Here is a 19,067-nt window from a genome sequence, read left to right as displayed (position 1 = left end):
AAGCCCAGGACTGTGATTTCCAACATCTACTACTATATCTTCTCTTTCTTATTTGCATGCATTGATATTTACCAAAACAGCATTCAGAAAACTACTAAAATTGTTTCATGAATCCATTCTTAATGATTGCTTCGTCTACTACAAAGAGTGCCAAGCAAGAAGATAGAAATGTTGATTGCAGATATATTACACTTTTCCCTTTGCAACACCAGTTTAACAGCATCTGAAGTTGTTCTAGGGAGAACTCCGGGCATCAACAGGGCTCAGAAGCATCACCCTTGGTCATAAGTGGATTCAGATATTATGCTTCATTAGTCACCTGTTAGCTGGGGTGCTGATTATGGCTTCATTAAGTCTCAACACTTTGATCATCTCATTTCTTTCTAAGCTTCAAAAATGATCTGCACATTTATTCACACTGCTCTCATGATTGAGTGTTCCTGTCTGAACTCTGGAAAAAAGATCATAGCCAGTTTTAATTTTGATGTCTCACTTTATTCATTTTCAAGAGAAAAATGTCAGCAGAGGCCAAACATAATCATATAACAAGGGGAAGGGTCATACATTTCCAGCCGTGGATTAGATGAGAGGAATCATATTGGGAAATCACAACGTGTTCAGCCTTCTCAGATCCTGGCTTCATGCCTCTGGTGCTGCTGGCATTCTACCTGAGCCCTTTTCTAAATGCCTGCTCTCAGTGACTGAATGAGAGAGGCATCTTAATGAAAAATGTATTTTCTACATGTGAGATTTTTTTCTTACTGTCTTTGTTTCCCTTTTCATAACTAAAGTTACTTATAGTGATGAGTTATTATACTCACCATATTTTGGTAAGACGATTCAATAAGCTATTGCTTGTTTAACACATGTTAAACATCTATTGCCTTAGGTATTAGCCAAATCTGAATTACCTGACTAGTGGTATCTTCTGGATTTGGTTTTGCACATATAGTCAGGGCCATAGCAACAGCTGACTTGCCCAGGGGTGCTATACATATGCTGCTGTGTGGAAACCTACTCTTGATTGTTCTCTCTGTGTAGCTCATTTGAAATCATTCATTCTTTCTATATGATTTGTTCACAATCCTATCAAACTAATACCTCAACTATGGCTTCTTTCTTCTGAGAAGTAGTTACTGAGATTCAAGTAAGATATCAAAAGTTTTCTTCTTTCTTGGCTTTTGAGCATTAGGCAGGTGTATTTTCTAATAATGCGTTTAATGCATCAGAATTTTATCTATTAACTTGTTAATTTTCAAATATCATTTGGCATACCTTAATGCAGTACTGGTTTTAAAATAAGTTCATCACCTGGAGACTTCCGAGGCCTGTATTAGATCCTCCCATCAGCGACTTGGCGCAATTTGGAGAAAACCTTCCTTACCCTTTCCTCTGCGCTTACCAGACTGTCATAGGAGAGTTGGATGAAGTAGCATTTATAGCTGTTAGTTTGAGTAAATCAATGTATAAGAACTCAGTAGGTAAAAAATAGTATTAAGTAAAGTAAGCCAGGCCCAAGGAACCATAGGTCCCATGGTTTCCCTTATTTGCAATATCTAGTATATGTCTGGGACAAGCAGAAAAGGTTACACAAGATGATATTAAGCAAAATGAACCCCAAGATAGGGACACAAGTAGTTTTTTCTTTCTTGCTATTGTTTCTAACGTATTTATAAGGTACCATGTGATTTTTTGTTGTTGTTGCTTTGTACGTCCCTCCCCCACGATATAACCCCTGTTTTCACTGTATTTGATGTTGGTATAATTTGGGGAGGGGAAGGGAAAAAACAAAATGTTTAAATAGGGATACAGGTTGACCCATTGCAACAATGAGATGCAGAAGACGTTGTTGAAAAACGAACTTTACAATTTAGTGGGTGGGGCAAGGGGGGGAGTGGTAGTTGAGGAGGTGGGAAGGAAGGGATGGTAGGAAAAAACAAAGGAGGAGGCAACAGTGCTTGATAAGAAATGTACTCATTACCTTGCTCATGTAACTGTAACCCCTCTGTACAGTATTTTCACAATAAAAAAACTTATTTAAAAAAAAAAAAAAAACCTCAGTAGGTGAGGGCTGTCCAAGGTGCTGAAAAAAGTCTAACAAAACCAGAGCTGCCTGGGAGCCCAGGTGGTGTGGGAGTATTTTTTCTTCCTCCCATGCTTCGCCCCCCTACATGTGTGCAGATAGCCAAGGAGCCCTTGTTACTGAAGATCTGCCCGGTGTTCTACCACATGGAAACACATTGAATTGGGCATGGAACCTTTGTAGTAAGTAGCAAAGATCCCTTACATACTCCTTTGTGGATGTGCCTGGTGCATAGTTTCTCTGTTAATTTGATTTTTAACTTCAGTCAAATCCTTAGGGGGCAAGACCATGAGAAGGCATAGAGGAATAAGGGAATAAAGCAACAGCTTCGAAGTCCCACTCAGCAAGGACATAAAAGTATTTTCTTCTGATTAGATGCCATGATTCTCAGACCTTTATAGAGTTTTTCTTTTTTTTTAAACTACTTCATATGTGTGTTTGGTTAATTTTTGATAGCTCCATGATGCATTCTAAAAAGAACTTGAGTTGTTTTCCAGGCAGGTTGGGCAGTAGGTAACCGGAGAGCTTGCATGCTGCTTTCCAGCCCTTAGAGAGTGTGAGGGCCCCTGGGAGGGAGTGGGCAAGAGGAACTTTAATGAGGAAGGAGAAGCACTCCAAGTCCCTCAGGCTACGTGGGAGGAAAGCGTGGCCCAGGAGACTGGCTGGGCTTGAGAAAGCTGCTGCTTCTGACACATAGATAAATGATTCAACTGAAACAATAAAAGACCTTTCGCCCAATGCAGCAGTGGTATTATTCCACTACACCAGATACATAAGCAAAGAATTTTGTAGGTGGAAGATCCTTGGATCTTATCCAAAGAAGAGTATTGCTAGGCAATTCAGACAACTTAATTATAATAGATTCTCTCGCTCCCCTGTTTTCCATGAGCTCCAGGGAGAATGTGTGATCAGGAGGTAGAATAATAATTTTAATTTTACCTTGTAGAGAATGACATGAAAAAACAAGGAAAAATACAGGCATATATCCCTTGGGTATAGAACCTTTAGTGTTTTCTACACACACACACACACACACACACACACACACACACACACACACACAGAGCCACAAAATACTTAAAGCATACTTGTATCCCAGAAATGGTCATTTTCAGAGGAATTTGGATGAACTGCAGATTCAATGACATCTGAGCAGTATGCTAAGAACTTGTTGATTTAAATCAATGGGAGCTATTTTGGAGATCTAGGATATGGGAAGAAATGGAGAAAACAATGCAGGAGCCATTAGAAAAAGATGTGGAAATCACCCATTAGGGTACTGGGATGTTCTGAATACAAACCAAGAAACAGCCTTTTCTAGAAACAATGCTATGTCCCTGAAATGTGGGGAAAATGGTACAAAGACAAAGGTAATGAAGGAGGGAAAAGCCACAGGAAGAATAATACAGAATAGTATAATGCTAAAGAAGACTATAATGTTGATCTTTTCAGACAAAAAAATGCTCTAAGCCTTAGTGATACTTTATGATTTTACCTAGATCCAATAGCTAAATAATGACAGAGCTCTAGACATGTTGTAGGTGAATAGCCAAGGAAAATAGAGACATATGCATGATTTTTTTAACTGCAAATATCTTTGGTTCACACCAAATAAAATACATTTTTCTTTTGTACTAGTACTAGGACTTGAACTCAGGGCCTCATAATTCTTGCTTAGTTTTTTTCTTTTTCTACTCCAGGCTGGAGCTCTACTACTCAGCCACAGCCCTACTTCTGGCTTTTTGGTGGTTAATTGGAGACAAGGGTCTCAGAGACTTTTCTGCCTGGGCTGGCTTCAAATCACAATCCTCACATCTCAGCCCTCTGAGAGTTTTGTACTGAAGAAACTACTTTTGCATGCTGTATGAGAAGACTGTCTATTCAGTCTTTTATCTTTCTTATTTAGGGGGAATTTCAGATGACTGTCATTGTGGTTATTAGTTAATGATTTATGATACATTAATACCTTAGGGGAACATACAGTATTTTAATAATTGGAAAAGAAGAATGTCACTTAAACTAGCCTCCAGTTTATCTACTCAAGTTGAATTCATCTATTTTAGCCATTACTGTATAATCTGAACTTCCTTCTACACTTACATAAATGTGTATTTAAAATATCTTCAGAGATGCTCATTTTATTTTTTTAAAAAACCCTTATTCTTTCCCTTTGGTAAGATGAAGTCAGAGCATGGATTGGAGTCTGAATTATTTCATTTTCTTTCTTGTTCTGGAAGAAAGGGCAATGCATTAATTATGGGCTTCATTTGACTTCTGTGAATGTTTGGGAGAAGAATGCCCTTCTCTGCGACTCTTCTGCTATTTCTAGACACTGAACAAGTCAGGTGACTCATGGATGTCAATGTTCGTGGCAGCCTTTGCATGTCTCTCTGGGGGCAAAATATCCTACTGGGCAAGATGGGAACATTGTCATTGGCATGGCACCTCTGTCTTTGTCATAGATGAACCCTGAATGACAGAGCAAACTTGTGAAAGCCAGAGCCATCTGTGACGTGGGGATCGTATCTCTGTTAACTGCCTCATTCTCTTTCGTAACGGAGCTGTTGTGAAAGATTGACTCCTCTTCCACTGGCTCGTCTCTTTCTCGCTCAATTGATATTCCAAAGCTGTATTTTAGGTTTCTTTTATGGCTGTATTTGACAAACTGTAAAGCACCCCAAGGTTCTATAATTACCTAATTTCAGAAATGTGGTGCTGGGATTGAAATCCTTTTGATTACACCTTTAGGCATCAGATCAAGTTGGGTCTAGATCTGTCCAGGAAAAGCACATGTCTGCTTTCAACCATGATTCACTAAAACTTAACTGATCCTATGGATGAGTCTGGGGCCTGGGTGTAATCTCTCAGTTTCATTCTATCTCTTCTCACCACTTGGGCATCCATTGTCTGGCCATCCAATTTGCCCTCAATCTTGCCAATTTGTTTCTTTTCTGAAATGTACCCATAACTTCAAGTGGGTTTTATTCTGGCAAAACCCATTATTTTTTTTTGCTGTTGCTAGATTTCCATGTTCCCATGTCAGCATTTCCCAGCTTGGTAGGGACTCATGTCATCAGGCCATTTAGATTAAGTTCTGCTGAGGTTGTGCTGTCTCAGTGGCTGTCCATGCTGATGGTTAGTCACTGGCCTGAAAACAATTAGCAGCCAGTATCTAGAACATTCCAGAGCTATGGCAGAGGAAGAAGTGGCAGGGACAGAGCACTAGTGGCCTATGCTTAGCTACTTAGGAAGTAGAGATCCAGAGGGTAATGGTTCAAGGTCAGGCCAGGAATAAAATTCATGAGTTCACATCCCAACCAATATCTGGGTATAATGCTGTGCACCTGTCATCCTAGCTACAAGTGGGATGACTTAAAAGGAAATCACAGTCCAGGAAAAGCTCTTGCAGGCAAAAAGCAGAAATATATGTCAAGTAACCAGAGCAAAAAGGGCTGGAGGTGTGGCTCAAGCAGTAGAGTACCTGCTTGGAGTGAGGCCTTGGGTTCAAGCCCAATACACCAAAAAGAAAGGGAAAGAGGGCTTGTCAGGGCACATGCCACATCACTTCCACTCACATTTCTTGGACTGAGGGAAGCCCTTTACAACCAAGTCTGATGTTGCTGAGGCAGGAAGTAGAATTTTCCTCTCATAGCAGATCTTAGGTTGAAAATAATAAAGTCTCCTTTAAATAGTTTCCTTTCCAGCCAGACGCCAGTGGCTCACACCTGTAATCCTAGCTACTCAGGAGGCTGAGATCTGAGGATCACGGTTCAAGGCCAGCCCGGGCAGGAAAGTCCATGAGACTCTTATCTCCAATAAACCACTAGAAAACCAGAAGTGGCGCTGTGGCTCAAGCAGTAGAGCGCTCGCCTTGAGCTGAAGAGCTGAGGGACTGCACCCAAGCCCAGAGTTCAAGCCCCATGACTGATAGAAAAAAAAATAGTTTTCTTTCCAGATTTTTATACATAGTATAAAAAGTATATTCTTCTTTTTCTGAAGGGGATCTATTCCAGGACCCCCAGTGAATGCTGGAGGCCATGAGTAGTACCAAACCCATGCATACTATGATTTGTCTGATATACACTGACTAATGAAGAAGTTTAATTCATATGCTAGGCAAGGGATCAACAACTTAGCATAGATCTTAGCAAGCTCAGCATATAATTTTCATCCTTCCCTTATGTTGAGAACTTTCACCTTTTCCCTTAAAGGAGGAAGCACTTTCTAGCCTGTCTTTGGCATATTTGAGCTGCTGGAATCACTACTCTTGCTGAGGTTATTATTAAGGACAGTGAAGGTCATTGGATTACAGACGATGATAAAGTGACAGTTGGTTTGATAACTTAGACAAACTGCTAGTGGGTGGGAGCCTCTACTGTGTGGATTCGCTGGAGTAAGTGATGGTTACATTTCTGGGAAGGGCAGAGTGGTAGAGCATAAGGTTTCATCAGACAGTACTAGGGTTTGAACTCAGGGTTTTATGCCTGCTAGGCAGGCGCTCTTGCACTTGAGCCACACAGCTAGACCTTTTTGCATTGCCTGTTTCCAACGAGTCCTCTTTCTCTTTGATTCCTGGCTGGCCGAGGCTGCTGCCATCCTACTGGTGTTTCCCGCAGGAGTGGGGTGACAGAGTCATGTGACTAGACAGACACTGGCTGAAATGGAGAGTCTCTTGAATTTTTATGTCCGGATAGGCCTTGAGCTATCATCGTTAACTCTCTGCCTCCTAAGTTTCTAGGATTACAGGCTTTTGAGCCACTATGCCTGGTATAAAACTTAGGTATTTTTCAAAGTGGTTTTTTTTTATTAGCATCTATTAAGTGTACAAAGGACTGTTCATTTAGTTTTTCTATGCATGCATGCAAAGTACCCCGATCAAGCCAATGTCCTCTATCATGGTTCTTAGGAAGATTTTGACCAGTTTTTATTACTCTACTTGCATACATACAGAACATAGAAGGTACATTGACTATCTCTCTTTTTGGCACCTCCCACTAGTACCCACACAAGTTTTACTTTCTTGGCCTTCGTTTTCCATCATTTGTTGTATGTATTAATTGTACAAAGAGCTTTCATCTAATGAATTGAACAGGCAGTTCTCAGAAGAAAAACACACATGGCTAATGGATACATAAAGAAATATTCAAGGGAAATGCAAATCAAAACACTGCTCAAAATCCACTCACCCCAGTCAGAAGAGCAATCTTAAAGAACTCAAACAGCAAGAAACTCTGGTGAGGATTCTACCCCTCATCTACTGCTGTGGGCAATGTAAACTAGAATATCATTAGGAAAATATACAACATAAACTATACATTTCCATATTACAGTTTTTGTCCACAGCTGACTTCAGGAACTGAACCTATGGAAGTGGAACGGGGTAAGGGGGTCTTGAGGACTCCAGGTGTTTCTTCTCTGGATCTTCTACACCTTCTACTTTTTTTCCTCAAATGTTTACCATTAGCATTTTCATTTGGTTCTCATCATCTCTGTGGGAATAGTTTTATACTATAGTGTCAGAAATCTACCATAATTTATTTAAATTGGTCTTAGCTTGTAGCAGTGTGGGTTCACAGTAGATTTCTAAATAGCTCAGCAAGACAAAAGAAACTAGGACTTGTCATTTTCAACCACATGGAGACATTAGAGAGGGAGTCAATGTTAGAAGTTTGAATGATTTTTGTCTTGTTTTGCTTTGTTTTGTCATGCTGAATAGAACCATTCTGGCTGAAATTCATTCAATGAATGAACCCTAACCTTTTATCTGATAACAGCTGAGTTTACAGAGCTGGAAAAAAATAGCTTTTTCTTAACGCAAATCCAGACTTTCTTACCTGAGTTTTACATAGATTTAATAGGAATAGTAACACTATATCAGTGTTTTGCAAGGGCTGTCTAGAATGCTATAAATGGCTCGGGATGTTGGGGTGTCAAGTAGGAATAAAGACACCAACATGAAAGGAACTCAGCAAGGCAAGGTTTACTTCTGCAGAAGGATGCGCCATCAGCCAAAGCTGGGGCAAGCAGTTCCACAGAGCAGGCAGGCAGCACACGTATCTCTAACCCAGCAGGCCCCGCCCCTCTGCTCCGATTGGCTGATCTTAGGTCACCATCTGTAAAAGGATGTCGCTTAATTAACAGTATGTAACTAAAATTTAAGGAGCTTCTAACAGGATATGTTGATTAATGTGCAACAGGAAAACAAAGTAACTAAAATGTAATTAACAAGAGCCAAACCACCTGGCCAAAGCCAGAACGTTTCAGGAAAAAAAAAAAAACTACCACAAGATTAACAGAAAGGAACCAAACTACTCTGATAGAAAAGATGCTTTCCTCACAAATCTGGGGCCAAGTATAGTTGTACAGTGAATACTAATTTTCAGAGTTTCCTACTATAAGTCACCATGCCTTTAAAGATGATGGATATTTTATGATTGCTCTGCTTCTCCAAAACACTTTGCGTAACTGGCCCAGAACTCAATGCTATCTATTTTGCAATGCAACATTTCTGCTTAGATATTTTGATTCTTCTTCTAGATTGTGACTTATTAAAGAAGGAGGTTCCCCTACCCTCCCACTCACCTTCGGGAGGAAAGTAAATACCAACAAATATTAATTGAACTGGACATGACTATGGAGCCATTTTCTCTGCATCTATGAAATGGTTACACAGTTAAAATGCATGCACACTTTTGTTTTCAGTCACAGTGGTGCCTGGCAGTGAATCCTTAATGCCCACCCTTCCCAAGCCCACTGGGCTGACATACATCTGTCTGAACTGGCAGCTGTTTTCCTGAGTATTTGCTCTGACTACTGGGCAACTCTTCTCTGAATAGATGTACAATACTGAGAACTCACATCCTCCCCATAGTAGCTCGGGACCAACAAATGAGAGCAGTTGATGGGTACATGCCCAGCTCCTGCAGCCCTCATTTAGACGATCCACAGGGTGTTAGATTTGCTTTATAACCCTGAGTCCCTTAGTGGGATTGAGTCCCAGTTGTGCAGTAAGTTGGCTAACTTACTTGATAATGAAGGCTGCATCTCTTCCCTTCCCAGCCTCACCCCTTCTCTCTTCACCTGACATTTCCTGATTCACTCCATATTAAACAACTTCGAGTCAAATCTTCTCTCAGAGTTTTTAAGAGGATTTAGAACTAAAACAAGCACCCATATGTCAAAATTTATGACTCAACAATTTCTCTATTCCAGTGCCATCCAACAGAAATGTAATACAAATAATATACATAATTTAAAATGTTCTAGGGGCTGTGTTGAGAAAGGTGCAGAGAAACCTATATTATTTTTTAAAAGTATCCATTTAAGTACTTGTACAAAGGAGTTGGCATTCACCAACACAGTTTTTGAGCACAATCTATCCTGATGGATGCCACCCCATTATATTAATTTTTTGACTCATATTAGCATGCTTAAGTGTAAAGTTTACTGAAGTTCTTTTGAACCACCTTTCCCAAACCTTTTCTGCCAAATGCACTAATATGATAGGCCCACTTACACTCTGGTCCCCTTCTGGACTGGTGAATTGGTACACCTGGAGCACATGGCTGCTGAACTGAACAGAGGCCATCAGTGTAGTGCTGGTATTCTTTGTGTATCAAAATTACAAACGTAGCCAGGTCCAGGTGGCACATGTCTATAATCCTAGTGTTCTCAGGAGCCTGAGATGTGAAGATCACAGTTTGAAAGCAGCACAGGTAGGAAAGTCTTTTTGGGGGGAATGGGGTGGGGTCCAGTCATGGGGACTGAACTCTGGGCCTGGGCGCTGTCCCTCAGCTCTTGTGCTCAAGGCTAGCACTCTACCACTTGAGCCACAGTGCCACTTCCGGCTTTTTTCTTTTTGCTTATGTGGTGTTGAGGAAAGGAACCCAGGGCCTCATGCATGCAAGGCAAGTGCTCTATCACGGAGCCACCTTCCCAGCCCACAGGTAGGAAAGTCTTAAGACTCTTATCTATAATGACCCAAAAGTCAGAAATGGAGCTGGGGCTCAGGTGGTCGAAGGCTAGCAATGAGCAAAAAAGCAGCTCAGGGACAGCACTCAGGCCCTGAGCTGAAGCCGTAGGACAAGCATTAAAAATCAAAATCACAAACATGGCAGCTTCTGAATAGATAGAAGGCAGTATGGTGAATCGTATTTCCTACTTTAAGCAGAATCTTACCTGCTTTCTTTTCCTTTTAGTTGAAGAAAAACTATAAATATCTAGACTGATGGGCATTATTGTCTTGCTGTATTCTGTGTCCATGTATTTATGTTCTTTGAAGAATGAGCTTCTGGCAGCAAGAGCATTGGGTGTTATTGCTTGTTCCTGTTTGCATGCAGCAGGATGTAGATCAGATATTTAGCATCTCTATGCTTGTGTGTCTTTCAGGCAGAGGGCACCAGGCTCCAGCGAGAACTCAGAGGATACTTAGCAGCAATCAAAGGTAATGTGGATGAGTTGTTTACTGCATGTTACTGAGCACAAGTTGTTCTTGGAACTTGCCAAGAGACAAGATTGAGTGCTAATTACAAAGCCATTTGGCTTCCTGGTGAGTAGGGTCCTTGAACACAGGTGTTTTTCATTCCACCCACTTCCAAATACCCATTGAAATGATAATCAGAATATACAAAGACAAATATATATCTGCCCTTCTGTTGGGAGCTAAGAATAAATGCCACCCACATGCCTGAGATTTCTAGGAAGACTTGCTGGATAGAGTGAGTTTGGGATTTGTTTAAGCAAAGGTATAGCTTGCTTGTATTCTGAGAGTGGGCTGGTCCGAAGAGGAGAACTCAAAAACTCACTTAGGCCCTCTGGTTGGAAAGGGCAAGGGATAAGCACTGTATAGGCACTGTACCTAGGGCCTTGGCTGGCCTCAAACTGTGATCCTCACATTCATAGCCTCCTAGGGAGTTAGTATTACAGATGTTAGTTACTGGCACTGACTACAGCTGCTATCCTCTTAAACAGCTACCTGATGCTAGATACTAGCAATAAATTCAATAACCTCTTAATGGTTTATTGCTGCTCCTGGCTACTGCTATAATATATTTAAACTGAGGCTGTTTTGAGCTAAAACATGTGCTCTCAGGCTATGAAAGCAAAGATTATCTGTGTTGCCAACCTTGCCAGCTCTGCAATCCATGTTCGGGGATGGAAGGGAGCCCACAAAGTTAGCTCCAAATGGAAATAGACTCTGGGTTCTATTAATGCAAAAAATGTTGAGCAGAGGGAAGAGGTTGCATCCAACAGAAAAACATAAATCTCCATAACGCTGGGCAGTTGCTTTGCTGCTTGTAAATTGTTAATCCTCTAAGAAAAGTGGCTCATGCCTGTAATCCTAGCTACTCAGGTGGCTGAGATTTGAGGATTGTGGTTTAAGCAAGCCAGGGCAGGAGATGGTTATCTCCAATTTACCATCAAAAAGCTGGAAGAAGAGCTGTGACCCATGTGGTTGAGTGGCAGCCTTGAGCAAAGAAGCTCAGGGACAGTGTCCAGGCCATGAGTTGAAGTCCTAAGACCAGCACAAAAAAGAGAGAGAAAAATATTTGGTTTTGGATGTTATCCAATACCAGAGGTTAAATTTAGCATGCCCTCTACTCTAATGTTGCCATGTTCCTTTGAAGTGGACTTAGATTTGTCCTTTAAATTTCTTTCTTTTTCTCTATTACATTTTATCAGCGTAAAGTCCTATTTTAGTCTGTTTTGTCTGCTGGACAATGTATAAAGAAGAGAAATTTATTTGGCTCATGGTTGTAGAGGCTGAAAAGTTCCAAGATCCAGAGATCACATCAGGGTGATCTTGACATGATGGAGATTATCATGTGGGCAAGAGAGAAGGAGAGAGGACCACGCTCATTGTTGCCAGGGACCTGACCTTACAATGATGAAGCCTTCCTGGGACAGTAGCATTCGTTCATTCATTCATGAGGCTAGAGTCCTCATCCATGAGGGCAGTCTTCGTGATTTAGTCTTCTCTGAATGGTCTCACCTCTCTACTCAGCTGTGTCAGGGTTTAGGATGTGACCTTTTGGAGTTATATTGAAACCATAGTAACTAAATGTTGCCCCCTCTGTGGGTCTTTATGCCTCTTGGGAGCAATATTCACTGGCTCAATCTTTGTGGCCATCAAAGTGTTCTCTTTGGATAAATGTCGTGGAAACAATCTGTGTGTGCCAATGGCTTTTTGCCCATCATTCTTATCCTCACAGGGATGAGCAGCTATTTTGGGCTATTAATGCATGCATTTACCACTGCAGCAGTATTCTCTTAGCATGCAGTGAATAAAGTCTTACATAATTTTATTTTAAGATTATGTCCCGTTTTTATTTTTGTGAAAAAAAGATCATTTTTCTACTTTCTCTGATAAGGCATCATGTATCATTTCATCTGACTCTGGCAAAGATTTAATGATCATCTCTCAGGGCCTTTTGACATCTGAATTATAGGAGGAAATTTAGCTTTGGCATGAATTTGAGGGGTACATTTCTTGGTCCAGAGTTGCTTGTTTCTCTCCCGATCAGTGGTCACCCTGTCATGGAGACAGTCTTCATACTCACTTTGATGCTGGCTGCTGGGAGTCAGGAGCAGGGTTTTGCATCCATTTTGGCTGTCTCTATTCCTGTAGGATTGTTTTATCAGAGTCTCCAGAGACTTGAGTCATCACTGTGTTTTCCTTCCTTGACTTTGCCTGAATAGACAAGACTTATCAGCCATTGTCTAGAGCATCCTTCTTCACAGTCATGATGTGCACTTTGTGGAGAGAAGGTTATGCACTTCCACACATTATTCAAACTTCTAGGATGCAAGGACCCAATATATGCATTGTTATCAGGGGCAATGAAGGGGGATTTTCCCATTCTACAGAATGAAAACATACAATAAAATACCAACTCATCCACTGATCTCTTTACACTCTCTAGTACTCCTTTTTTTTTTAAATCATTTCAGGCATGTTTTAATGTGATCATTATTGAACCTAGAATCAATCTAGCCAGAAAGTATATACTTGAGTTTCCTGTTTGGAAGTTGCTTCTGCCTTTGGTTCACTGGGGTTGTCCGTCTCTTCTCTCCCTTTGTTCAGTGTCTTTGTGAACTCCCTCCTGACAGAGGCCAAGATACCTGTTTGGCTAGGTTCTACCTTCCATGTGTAGGTGAAGAGTCTGATGCCACAGGGGGATTAATGTAGTCCCCAGCCAGTTCTCAGCCTGTCTCCATGGAAACTCACACTTATTCTTTTACCCCATGGAAAAGGCTTGATGATTCTTTTCTTTACTGAGATAATAAATGAACATTGATTTGTTGGAGAATAAGCATTGGTTGTAATTTCAAGCACAAATTTAATAAATAACATTTCTGTACAATTAATGAGTATATACAACAGAAATTTTGAATAATGTTATAGTAGATGCAAGAAAAAATCATTCCCAGTCCCAACAAATTATCAAAATCTGGTTGTATCTCTCTCCTTTAAATTTCTTGTAAGACAAATTAACCTACATCGATTATATGATGATACATATTTTACTTTTTTATTATTTTTATTTATTTATTATTTTGTCGGTCATGGGGCTTGAACTGTGGGCCTGAGTGCTGTCCTTCAGTTCTTCAGCTCAAGGCTAGCGCTCTACTACTTGAGCTACAGCACCATTTTTGGTTTTCTGGTGATTTATTGTAGATAAGAGTTTCACAGACTTTCTTGCTCAGGCTGGCTTTGAATCTTGATCCTCAGATCTCAGCCTCCTAAGTAGCTAGGATTACAGGCCACTCACGTCTGGCTATTTTTTTATTTTTTTGGTTGGTCATGGGGCTTGAACCCTGGGCCTGGGCGCTGTCCCTCAGCTCTTCAGCTCAAGGCTAGCGCTCTATCACTTGAGCCACTGAGCCATTTCCCATGATGATAGTTTTAATTGCCACATTGCACTCAGAAACTGTATTTATCTGCTATTATTAATAACTACATTTATATAACATATCAGGTGTACTTTTGATGAAAATGTAGACCCATAGACTTATGAACCCTAACCTTTCTGAAAGTTTGTATTTATAACTGTATAGATGGTTGTTACAAATGCTGGAAAAATGCAGCCTTTTTGCTTCTCTGTTCTTTCATTTTTTAAAATTTTAGACCACTTTTCAAGCATTTCTTTACTCTTTCAAACCACTTAACCGTCTTTAGCTGTTATATCTTAAAATTCTATTTTGTTTTTATCTGTTTCTAAAAGTGCTTTGTTTAAAAGTAAAGCATTTGCATTAAGTTAGTTCAGATTAATTCCTATTTTTAGAGCTCTGAAATTAACAGACTCTTCTTAGTGGTCTACACATTCAAGACTTCGTGATGTTTTGTGAGTGATATAGCACAGATAACACAACTCTTTATTATTGATGTTGTTTTCAGAATAAGAATGTGTTCATTTTTCCCCCCAAGACCCAGTGTGTTCTATCTCCCTGTAAAGAGTAGAAGATGTTAAGTGTGATAGTTCTCAGGGGCCCTCAAGGAAAATCATGGCTGTAGATCAAAATGGCAGTTGTGCCTGTACAACTTTTTCCTTCAGTATCTAACAGGACCTCAAGATTTTTCACTCAGCAAAGCAGAGGAAGAAGAGACTCTTTGCTTATTTCCTTCCTTACAGGAGTTGTTTTTCTCCAATACCAGGCATGCAAGAGGCCTCCATGAAACTCACCGAGTCTCTGCATGAGGTGTACGAGCCTGATTGGTATGGTCGGGAAGATGTGAAGATGGTTGGAGAGGTAAGAGCTGTATGGCTGTGCACAGGAGGCTCTTACCAAGCCGGGCCTGTTCAACCTATCTCCTGTGCCTCCCCTGCACACTTCAGAGCCTTCATGGTGAGGGGCGATCATGTACCCAGAAGATAACATGCAATTCTCGATCATTCCGAACTCATAGCAAGAGATGAAAGGGATTATAAAATCTTTAGGTAGAAGGTTGTGTACTAATGATTATTTTTCTTCAAAATAACAATAGTGCTCTTTTTCTTGCTATATACCATTTCTAAGAGAACTAGATGATAGGGTGATTTCTTATAGTAACATCTTCCCTTTGCTCCATTTCCACTTTAACCACTTATTCCTGAATATAGGGACAGGAAGCCTGAACAACATCTATTCTACAGTGACCCTGGCTTGTTCATCACCAATCTGTAGAACTTGAGGACACATACAAAGTCAGCCTGCTCCCAGGAATTGAGCTTGAGCAGAGCTTTGGCCCTAGACATAGTGAACTAGTGTGGGTCCTTGTGGCATGGAGGAAGTAGACAAATGGACGAGGGTTGCTGCTTCCTGGAAGCAGAGTGGATCAGGGAGGAAGTGTAGCTCTGGGTAACCTTGGGTTAGTTCTTTAATTTCCTTGGGCCCTCAGTGTCCTCATATACAAAATGAGAATAATCATTGGACCTGCTAATAACACAGTTGAAGTGATTCCATGACAGCTCTGACAAGCGGATATTGGTCTTTAGAATTTCATTAGGACTGAGATAATACTTAGGAGGAGAGCTATTGGCTTTGTTATATCTTCTCCGAACTTTTAAGATGTGGAGTTCACAAAACTTTTTTCACACATGATTTTCTAATGAAATGATCACATAACTTCTTCTTCTTGTGTTTTTTTTTTCTGAATGTAAAGACAGTTTTGACAATGAAGTGCTAAAAATGCCTCGTGACTAAGTTTTTGACTAATGGTATATTACTAAACATTAATCATGGATGTAGACTTGTTAAGGAAATAGTTGAAACTTGTATGAACACTGTTAGATACGGACTCATTGCTTTCTCAACCTGGCAAGTACTCTGACACTGTGGATTCTTCCAAGTTCATGGCTGCTTTCCCATTTTGATCCCTGTGGTTGGCAAATGTTTTGATACTCTCAATTGCAGATGCAAATATGCTGGCGAAGGGACTCCTGAGTTCCTGGTCAGAATGTCTGTTCACAGAGGACTTAAGGAAAGAAGGATTGAAGCCAGGGCCTTACACATAGTAGGCAAGCACTCTTGCCCCAGAATCATACTCCTTAAGATATTTCTCTGTATAAAACTCTTACCCTAACATCTAGTATTATTTTTGAAGTGTGAAAAGGAAAAAAAAATTAAACAGGTGTTTTTTTTTAGAAAGAGAAAATTTGTCTCTCACATAGTAGAATTTGGGGATCAGGTCCACGTCTGGCATGATAGACTCAAAAACATGTCAGTGCTCCATCTTTCCCATCTTTAGCTAGCCTCATGCAGATACGAGAGGACTCTTGGGGAACTGGCCATTAGCTCTTACGTTCATACTTCAATCAATGGGAAGAATGAAGTCTGGAAGACAAAGGCTCTCCTTCCTCTTTGAGATGTTTACAGAAATATAGTTGCAAAGGAAGCTAGGAAATAGAAACATTATCCTGGGCAACCACATGGCCCTGTTAAAATTAGATGTTCAATTGCTAAGGGCACAAGAGGGTAGATTGGTAAGTAAGCAGCAGATTGACTCTGTGAGAAGACCCAAATACAGTTGTCATAGCAATGTGGGAGTGACATTCCTGAGGACCTACTATGTGCCTGGGATTTTTGTGAAGTGCTTTTTCCTTATTCATTTAGCTAGGGGACTTGAAATCCAGGAAGGTTCAGTGTCCAGATGTCACTCAGCTGGAATCTGAATCCTAATGTTTAGCTAAGTATAATAGACAGTATAGTATGTCTGTCTAGTATAATAGACAGATGTGGGCTTGGAGTGCAAAGAGATGGACCTGGATGGAAAGCTAGGTCTCTTCTTTATCCTACCACATGACCTTGGCCAATATGACCTGGACCTTACGTGACATTCACAGATTTCAGTGTTCTCTTCTGTATATACTGGAAGTTTTTCCTCATAAATGTTGTGAGAATTAAATGGTCCTATAGAGTATTAAACCTAATAATTGACATAGTGATCATAAAAATAACCTAGTAACTAACACTCACTGTGGGTTTACTTCATAAATGTTAAGTCTCTTCCAACTATGAGTTTCCTGTTCACTGTGTAATTGCTTCTGCTGTAGTTTTTTTGGGTTGCTTTTTGTTTTTGCTGGTCCTGAGGCTTGAACTCAGGATCTGGGTACTGTCCCTGAGATTTGTTGTTATTGTTGTTGGCTCAAGGCTAGCACTCTACAACTTCAGCCACAGCTTCACTTCTGGTCTTTTGGTGGTTAATTGGAGATGAGAGTCTCACAGACTTTCCTGCCAGGTTGGCTTCAAACCATAATCCTCAGATCTCAGCCTCCTGAATAGGTAAAATTACAGAAGTGAGCCATCAGTGCCTAAATAAGAGATGGGTTGAGAGGGATGGGGGAGAGCAGTGAAAGAGATGACATTGATCAAGATGCACTGTATTCATTAACTGCTTTGTTGAATAGCAACTCCTTTGTACAACTACTTAATGATATTAAAAATATTTAAAAGTTTCTTTTTGTGCTGTACTAGGGCTTGAACTCAGGCCTTCACATTCTCACTCAGCTTTTTTGGCTCATGGCTGATGTTCTACAACTTGAGCCAGACCTCTAGTACAGCATTTTTAACTTCTTAATTGAAGATGGAGTCTCTTGGACTTTTTCCCTAGGCTAGCTTGAAATCACTATTCTCAGATTTCAGCCTCTTGAGTAGCTAATGAGTTGATTTCTGATGTCCAGAATTGCTCAGGTAAGCTGGCTGTCCCTGGACTTCTTCTGTGTTTTAGCTCCCAAGTCCATGTATAGGTAATTGGAGACCTTTGAAGCTTACATTGATTAATAAATTAGAGCCAGAAATACATTTTTTAAGTGAGCTGAGTTCTTTGCCTAATCAAAAAAAATGTGATAATATTGTCCTTAATTTTAAATTAAGGATACTTAAGCCATCCATATTCATTTTGGCTTCTACTATCTGGAAAATATTACTTATCTACCTTTATACTTTGAGATGGTTTAGAAGCTTAGTGAGCTGTATCCAATTAAAATAATGTGATACCTATCGATTTCTCTCTTTTCTTTTAGAAATGTGATGTTCTGTGGGAAGACTTCCATCAAAAGCTAGTGGATGGATCCTTGCTGACTCTGGACACCTACCTGGGCCAGTTTCCTGACATAAAGGTAATTTTATCCTGCATGCATAAAGGGAAGAATTGAATGGTCTCAGGTAGTTAAGAGAAGGGGAATTAGACATCCTCAAACAGACATCAAAGCCATGCAGTAACTTTTCCTTTATTTGAACATAGGACTTTTGTTCTATGCCTATCACTTTTGACATAAAAGCCAGTTACACATTGTCCCTTTTGGTGAACTGCTTCATCTTTCATTTCTTGCCAGAAGCCTTTTAGAAGCCTGAAATACAAAAAATCATAAATTCAGAAGCACCAACAAGTTTCAGTCTTTCATATTAAATTTTTATCATAAAGCATTGGATAAGGAATTTCCATAAGAATAAATCATCATGGTAACAAGGAAGGAAGAAACTTCATTATGGAAACAGTCTGACTTCCTTTCTATTTATTTCTCAATATGTGGGTGATAATGCACCTACATATTTTCCCTCTCCTTCAAAATCTCAGGTTCAGATTGGAGTATTAAGGTATAAGCATTCCAAATGCATTTGCATCCAGACCTGGAAACACCTTTTCTAAAGATAAATGCATCTTATTTGACACTCAGATTCGCTGCCAGGGTTGATATGCCGAACAGGACTGATTGCAGATAGGAGATTGACACTGGAGGCAAAGATGGCCTTCAAGCCATCATTTGCATTGTATCCATCAACTGGGCAGCATTACACAGCTGTCCCACTTGTTTTCCCTGCTTTAAAGTATGATTCCTGGTAAGGTAGTCACATTCAATCTCTCTGGCAGGGCAAGGAACCCCTGACCCAACATCATTGGGTATTTGCAGTGAGCATCTCATTTTGTGTCTTCTGACATGCAATCCAGCTTTTAACTGGCCTTCTGTGTTATGCTAATCAAACCCCAGGAGACTGTACCATTGCA

At 40.3% G+C, this 19,067-nt stretch overlaps 1 protein-coding gene across 1 annotated transcript in view; it reads left to right on the top strand.

Moving 5' to 3' along the window:
* The window catches only part of Amph (amphiphysin), a 95,054-nt gene that overhangs the window by 11,377 nt on the left and 64,610 nt on the right, over positions 1-19,067 (top strand). Inside the window, exons 3-5 of the mRNA XM_013033001.1 lie at positions 10,472-10,526; positions 14,739-14,833; positions 18,085-18,180. Coding sequence (XP_012888455.1) covers positions 10,472-10,526; positions 14,739-14,833; positions 18,085-18,180 — 246 coding nt within the window. The remainder of the gene's footprint in view (positions 1-10,471; positions 10,527-14,738; positions 14,834-18,084; positions 18,181-19,067) is intronic.

This window comes from Dipodomys ordii, unplaced genomic scaffold (genome assembly GCF_000151885.1).
Source record: "Dipodomys ordii isolate 6190 unplaced genomic scaffold, Dord_2.0 Scaffold161, whole genome shotgun sequence".
NCBI lineage: Eukaryota > Metazoa > Chordata > Mammalia > Rodentia > Heteromyidae > Dipodomys > Dipodomys ordii.
This window is presented reverse-complemented; position numbering and strand designations above follow the sequence as displayed.